This window comes from Oncorhynchus keta, chromosome 19 (genome assembly GCF_023373465.1).
Source record: "Oncorhynchus keta strain PuntledgeMale-10-30-2019 chromosome 19, Oket_V2, whole genome shotgun sequence".
Taxonomy (NCBI): Eukaryota; Metazoa; Chordata; class Actinopteri; order Salmoniformes; family Salmonidae; genus Oncorhynchus; species Oncorhynchus keta.
In genome coordinates this window covers 40,973,812-40,981,311 of record NC_068439.1, presented here as the reverse complement: position 1 = coordinate 40,981,311, position 7,500 = coordinate 40,973,812, and the positions used below count along the sequence as shown (strand labels likewise).

The 7,500-nt window shown below is 45.8% G+C and overlaps 2 protein-coding genes across 3 annotated transcripts in view; both read right to left on the bottom strand.

Moving 5' to 3' along the window:
- LOC118398301 (proline-rich transmembrane protein 1-like) overlaps positions 1 to 4,052 on the bottom strand; it is a 13,010-nt gene extending 8,958 nt beyond the window's left edge. Inside the window, exon 1 of the mRNA XM_052470584.1 lies at positions 3,735 to 4,052. Coding sequence (XP_052326544.1) covers positions 3,735 to 3,750 — 16 coding nt within the window. The 5' untranslated portion in view covers positions 3,751 to 4,052. The remainder of the gene's footprint in view (positions 1 to 3,734) is intronic.
- A 458-nt stretch (positions 4,053 to 4,510) lies between these two features.
- LOC118398297 (helicase SKI2W-like) overlaps positions 4,511 to 7,500 on the bottom strand; it is a 38,842-nt gene continuing 35,852 nt past the window's right edge. Inside the window, exons 28-29 of one of the 2 annotated variants that reach the window (XM_035793496.2) lie at positions 6,001 to 6,150; positions 4,511 to 5,234 (exon numbers count right to left, since the gene is read on the bottom strand). In XM_035793496.2, coding sequence (XP_035649389.1) covers positions 5,034 to 5,234; positions 6,001 to 6,150 — 351 coding nt within the window. In that variant the 3' untranslated portion in view covers positions 4,511 to 5,033. The remainder of the gene's footprint in view (positions 5,235 to 6,000; positions 6,151 to 7,500) is intronic. The other variant, XM_035793497.2, reaches the window with a different exon arrangement.

The window sequence follows — 7,500 nt, the reverse complement described above, 5'->3', positions numbered from 1 at the left end:
GGGTGGAAAAACCTTGGATCATTGTTACTCTAACTTCTGCGACGCATATAAGGCCCTGCCCCGCCCTCCTTTCGGAAAAGCTGACCACGACTCCATTTTGTTGATCCCTGCCTACAGACAGAAACTAAAAAAAGAAGCTCCCACGCTGAGGTCTGTCCAACGCTGGTCTGACCAAGCTGACTCCACACTCCAAGACTGCTTCCATCACGTGGACTGGGATATGTTTCGTATGGCGTCAGATAACAACATTGACAAATACGCTGATTCGGTGTGCGAGTTCATTAGAACGTGCGTTGAAGATGTCGTTCCCATAGCAACGATTAAAACATTCCCTAACCAGAAACCGTGGATTGATGGCAGCATTCGTGTGAAACTGAAAGCGCAAACCACTGCTTTTAATCAGGGCAAGGTGACCGGAAACATGACCGAATACAAACAGTGCAGCTATTCCCTCCGCAAGGCTATCAAACAAGCTAAGCGTCAGTACAGAGACAAAGTAGAATCTCAATTCAACGGCTCAGACACAAGAGGCATGTGGCAGGGTCTACAGTCAATCACGGACTACAAGAAGAAAACCAGCCCAGTCATGGACCAGGATGTCTTGCTCCCAGGCAGACTAAATAACTTTTTTGCCCGCTTTGAGGACAACACAGTGCCACTGACACGGCCTGCAACGGAAACATGCGGACTCTCCTTCACTGCAGCCGAGGTGAGTAAGACATTTAAACGTGTTAACCCTCGCAAGGCTGCAGGCCCAGACGGCATCCCCAGCCGCACCCTCAGAGCATGCGCAGACCAGCTGGCCGGTGTGTTTACGGACATATTCAATCAATCCCTATACCAGTCTGCTGTTCCCACATGCTTCAAGAGGGCCATCATTGTTCCTGTTCCCAAGAAAGCTAAGGTAACTCAGGAGGCTGAAGAAATTTGGCTTGTCACCAAAAGCACTCACAAACTTCTACAGATGCACAATCGAGAGCATCCTGGCGGGCTGTATCACCACCTGATACGGCAACTGCTCCGCCCACAACCGTAAGGCTCTCCAGAGGGTAGTGAGGTCTGCACAACGCATCACCGGGGGCAAACTACCTGCCCTCCAGGACACATACACCACCCGATGTTACAGGAAGGCCATAAAGATCATCAAGGACAACAACCACCCGCGCCACTGCCTGTTCACCCCGCTATCATCCAGATGGCGAGGTCAGTACAGGTGCATCAAAGCTGGGACCGAGAGACTGAAAAACAGCTTCTATCTCAAGGCCATCAGACTGTTAAACAGCCACCACTAACATTGAATGGCTGCTGCCAACACACTGACTGACACTGACACTGACTCCAATCCAGCCACTTTAATAATGGGAATTGATGGGAAATGATGTAAAATATATCACTAGCCACTTTTAACAATGCTACCTTATATAATGTTACATTTCCTACATTATTCATCTCATATGCATACGTATATACTGTACTCTATATCATCTACTGCATCCTTATGTAATACATGTATCACTAGCCACTTTAACTATGCCACTTTGTTTACATACTCATCTCATATGTATATACTGTACTCGAAACCATCTACTGTATCTTGTCTATGCTGCTCTGTACCATCACTCATTCATATATCTTTATGTACATATTCTTTATCCCCTTACACTGTGTATAAGACAGTAGTTTTGGAATTATTAGTTAGATTACTTGTTGGTTATTACTGCATTGTCGGAACTAGAAGCACAAGCAATTCGCTACACTCGCATTAACATCTGCTAACCATGTGTATGTGACAAATAAAATTTGATATGATTTGATTTGATTTGATTTGAAACTGTGGGTTTGTACAACCGAAGGATTTCTGCACAAACTGTCAGAAACCGTCTCTGGGAAGCTCATTTGAGTGCTCGTCATCCTCACCAGGGTCTTTACCTGACTGCAGTTTGGCGTTGTAACCGACTTCAGTGGGCAAATGCTCAGCTTCGATGGCCACTGGCCCACTGGAGAAGTGTGCTCTTTACAGATGAATCCCGGTTTCACCTGACTGCTGATGTCAATGTTGTGAACAGAGTGCCCCTTGGTGGCGGTGGGGTTACGATATGGCAGGTATAATCTACGGACAATGAAACACAATTGCATTTTGAATGCACAGGGATACCATGACGAGATCCTGAAGCCCATTGTCGTGTCATTCATCTGCCGGCATCCCCTCATGTTTCAGCGTTATAATGCACGGCCCCATGTCGTAAGGATCTGTAAATAATTCCTGGAAGCTGAAAATGTCCCAGTTCTTCCATGGCCTGCATGCATGTCAGCCATGAGCATGTTTGGGATGTTCTGGATTGACGTGTATGGCAGCACGTCCCAGTTCCTGCCAATATCCAGCAACTTCGCACTGCCATTGAAGAGGAGTGGGACAACATTCCACAGGCCACAATCAACAGCCTGATCAACTCTATGAGAAGGAGATGTGTTACGCTGCATGAGGGAAATGGTGGTCACAACAGATCACTGACTGGTTATCTGATCCTTGCCCCTACTTTAAAAGAAAAAGCTATCTGTGACCAACAGACGCATTCCCAGTCATTTGCAATCCATAGATAAGCATAATAATAATATAATATATGCCATTTAGCAGACGCTTTTATCCAAAGTGACTTACAGTCATGTGTGCATACATTCTACGTATGGGTGGTCCCGGGAATCAAACCCACTACCCTGGCGTTACAAGCGCCATGCTCTACCAACTGAGCTACAGAAGGACCATGATGAATTTATTTCAATTGACTGATTTCCTTATATGAACTGTAACTCCGAAAAATCTTTGAAATTGTCATTTATATTTTTGTTCAGTGTAGATCTATTGGCAAATCATGATGGGTCTCCTTTGGGTATGTTTATAATTAAGGGCAATCGGCCTGTCTCTATCTGTTGCCATATCTCCAGTGAAAAATACCTTTAATTTGGCATGTTTAATCATCCGTATTGGATTACATTATTCTGTCTATTCTGATACATAAAACTAAACCTCAGAGGTGTGTTTGTGTGTCTGGCGTGTGATGAGGCTATATAACCTATGCACTTCATTCATTTGAGTGCCATGAACATGCACTTGTAGGCCTCTCTATAGGGGGAGGCATCTCACTCAGTGACATGGCGCCTACCTTGGTAACCTCCTAGGTTACAGTGAATCCAGGGAAGTTAAAAGGGACACATGAAGCAAATTATTGTCGTGCATTTTTTTATGTGAACATCACGCACGCGCACACACACCCTGATACACTGTACACACGCACATCTGTCCGCACGCAGGGAAACAACCACACGCACGCGCGCAAAACGTTACTTCATTGTCGTCATTTAAATAAATGTGCATGCATAGGTGATGAAATAGAGAGAGCAGCCTATTTGGGGGGTGGACGGGGGGTGGACAGTGTACTACAGATGCAGTGCATGCAGATAAGTAGGATGAGTTTGTCGGAGATGTTGACATGGGGAGCTGAAAATGTAGAAGATGGAAACAGAGATATCGTGCGTCACCATGTAGCCAATTGTTACAGTAATCCACCTCCAAAATCACCAAAACAGCACCCTATAGCCAAACAATTATCCCAAATATACACATTTATCCCAATGCAACGGAGAGAATAGACAGCGGAGGAATGGAAGAATTGGCTCAATTATCAATTACAGTGGTGACATAAAAGACGCAACAGAACCAGAGAATAAAAGCTTACCGTGTTTTTCCGACATTTCGTACAGTCAGAATAAAACTCCGCTCCAAATAATTTAATGTAAATATTCTTATTTCTGCAATACGACTTCAGGTAAATCCTCTTAGGGAAATATGAAATTATTGAGACTTCAATTTCCAGCTAATATATATATTTTTTATCTCCACATCCGTGGCCTATAATAAAGGTATTACTGGATAACTTTATTATATGTTAACGGCCAATTGGATTATCCGATTATAATGACCAATTGGGAAAGCAATGTCCAGTTTATTCACACTCTCTGTAGCTGGTACGTCCACCGTAATAGCGGAAAGTGGGTTTCTCCAATGCATCTCTAGTTACATTGAATTAATCAGACACACAGCTATCGTTGTCTTAAAGAGACAGTCGAGACTGGGAAATACATATACCCGAAACAAACCTACTTTGGGGGCGACCCGATATTGGATTTGAATACTTCGTATACTATGCTAAAAACCTTTCACTTTTTATCCTCGTGGATGCTGGAGAATCATCTTGCTGTCATGACATGCAACGCTTTTGCTGGACATGGGCATGACTCTAGAACTGATGCTTTTGATCAGGGTTAGATGACATTTATATGATTATGTTTTACTGTATTTTATCGGATAGGATATGCACCGATTGTTGTTCCTACAGTACACAGCAAGAGCAGTAGCTCACAGTGTCATCATTTAAACCAATGGTAGACTCATGCATACAGACACTGAGACATCACAGAAGACCTTGGGGGGACAAAATAAACAGTCAATTGGTACAGTCTGCAGTTGATTTTATTACTGTGCAATACATCACAAACCATTTAATTCATATCATTGCTACTTTGGTCTGATTTGTTTAAAGCGCATTCCCTTTCCATGTCCAGGAATCTCATCAGGACTCATGTAAACAATAGTATGTCCATACATACTCACTCACTGCCTCACACTCACACACCCTCACTTTCATCACAAGCGCACCGACTGATCCCTTCCTCACACACTCACCCGCTCTTTCACCATAAGCACACACACTGACTGAGCTTGGGACTTGGCTAAGGCACCTTGGCACTCTCTCACCTATACAGGATAGACACCCCACTCTCTCACCTATACAGGATAGACACCCCACTCTCTCACCTATACAGGATAGACACCCCACTCTCTCACCTATACAGTAACACACACCGACTCTCCACTCCCTCCTTTCTTCCCTCACTCCACTGGCACACTTTCACCTCCAGTACTATACAAACACTATCTACACCCTCGCTCTCCCTCCTTCTCTCCCCACCCTATCTCAGTGTGTGTAGAGCGAGGCAGTGAACACGATGTCTCTGCGGATGGCCAGCGAGGCCTTCTCCATCTTGCTGCCCAGGACCGAGTCTCCCACGATGCGGGCTGCCTGGCGCACCTCCTTCAGCACCTCGTCTAGTCTCTGGACACAGCGCACCACCGTGCCCTCCTGGACGTCGGTTAACTGGGCAATCTCTGCAAATGGCTGGGACAGGAAATAGGAGAGGGAACAGCCGTTTGTATAGACATAGTGAGTTCAGTACAGGACTGTTGCCTTCTTGATGTCCCCTGTAAAAGAGACTGTGTCTCAATGAGACGTTCCTGATGAAATAAAAGGTTAAATTATATAAAGTACAGGCTGGGACAGGAAGTAGGGATATCAGTTCGTTTCAACTTTAGATACAGTATTAGATACAGTATAACATGTGTCCCCATACATTTTTGGCCCGCAACCCGCAGTCTTGTCCACTCTCTTCTAACGAGGCTAGTGGGCAGAGTAGAGGTAAACAGAAGACACATTCCTGAGAGTCTTATCTTTCAGTGATAGTGTCGTGATATTTTGTTGCTTAAACCGTTCAAAAGAAAGTCAAATTTTGCAGGAAGAAAACAGAAACCGCTCTGTTTATTACAACCTCGTCTAGTGGCTACCGGAGGTTACTGACATTAATCCCGGGTTCTATGAACCAAGCGCAATTTTTTTAATGTTTTATTTCACAGTTCTCTCTCGCGACCCCACACGTGGTCACCACCCCTAGTTTGAGAAAAGCTGCAGTATAGTTTAGTATAGTGCTTTCACAACGTTGAGGGGCCAGTTTCCACGAACCAGACTAAGCCTAGTTCTGGAGTACAAAGCACTTGAACATGAAAAAAAAAAAAAGAAAAGTGTTTATTCTGTGTGCGGGAAAGTGTTCACGAGTGTCTTGACTGAAACGAGGTCAATCAAGAAGTGCAGCATTTCAGAGATCACGTACGCCGCTCACCATGCCTCTGGCCCAGCAGTAGGCCACCTCGGTCAGGCCAAACTTGAACTGGCCCACATATTCTTCCGCTGTCTGGGTTATCCCACAGTCCCTCTGCAGCTCCCCAATACGCTGGGCCACCGCCAGAACTCTCTCAATACCCTATGGGAGAGAGGAAAGGAGAGCGGGAGGGAGGGAGGGAGAGCAGGAGGGAGGGAGGGAGGTAGGGAGGGACGAGGGAGAGATGGGGCGAAAGAAGAAAGTAATGGACAGGGGACACAGACAGAGTGGGGTAATGTAAAGAGAAGGGCAAAGAGAAAGCGAGAGAGAGGGGAGAGAGAGAGAGAGAGAGAGAGAGAGAGAGAGAGAGAGGGAGAGAGAGAGAGAGAGAAATGATGTGGTAGTAATGAAAAGGTGACGGAAGAAAGTGGGGTAATACAAGGAAAGAGAAGAGTCGAGATTGAGAAAAAGAACAGGGACAGACACAAAATGCAGACACACAGATTAGTCATACAGGGAGCACTTAAACACAACACTTCCCAATCACATCTACCCTACTTTGCCCACTCCAACCTCAGCCTCCTCTCTGTTAAAGGGATGTTACGGTACTTGTGTATACTTTTTAGCCAGTTGTTTGTAAAAGTAGCTCTCACGAGCCAAAAGTGGTCCCCGAAACATGGCACTGTCACATATGTGCAGATAAGTGCACATCATTGCTCTCTTCTCTCTCTGCTGTTTGACCGTCTCGCTAGCTGTCACTCATATAGTGAGGGGCTGAAGCTCATTGGTTGAACTCAAATTGCTTGGGGGCTGGCCCACGTGGGGGAAAATGTAGGGAAATTGGGGCAGCACAGTTTCCAGAAAGTCTAGGAATTTCGTGGCTAATTGAGGTAAGACAGTCATTATACGCATAGATTATGCATGTATGAACTACACATTGACACATCCAACTCAAAGCGGGATTAAAAAAAACTACTTAGTAGTCGCCAAAGTTCCGCAGTGTTATGCTGCAGGTCACCAGCAACCCCACTCGGAGCCCTGTCACCAGTGTTGGGTGAATATGTTCCCTGTCAGTGTTCACTGTTCAGTGCTGCTCGCCCCTGGATGGCACCCCTATAAACCACTCCAGACAAGGCTCTCGCCTTGGTCATCACTAATTCAGCCCTCTTTAGAGCACTTCCATGTAGCTGGGCTGCTTGACAACACACACTGACATGGCTCTGTGTGTGTTCAGGAGAGTGTGTGTGTCAGGTGTGGTGCTCTTGCTGCGGGGTAAGGCAGCCGTGAAGTCTAGCCTGAGCTCATGCCACTGTCTGTCTGTCTGTCTGTCTGTCTGTCTGTCTGTCTGTCTGTCTGTCTGTCTGTCTGTCTGTCTGTCTGGTCTGTCTGGTCTGTCTGGTCTGTCTGGTCTGTCTGGTCTGTCTGGTCTGTCTGGTCTGTCTGGTCTGTCTGGTCTGTCTGTCTGTGTGTGTGTCTGTGAGAGAGAGAGAGAGAGAGGTCCAGTGGGGTGGC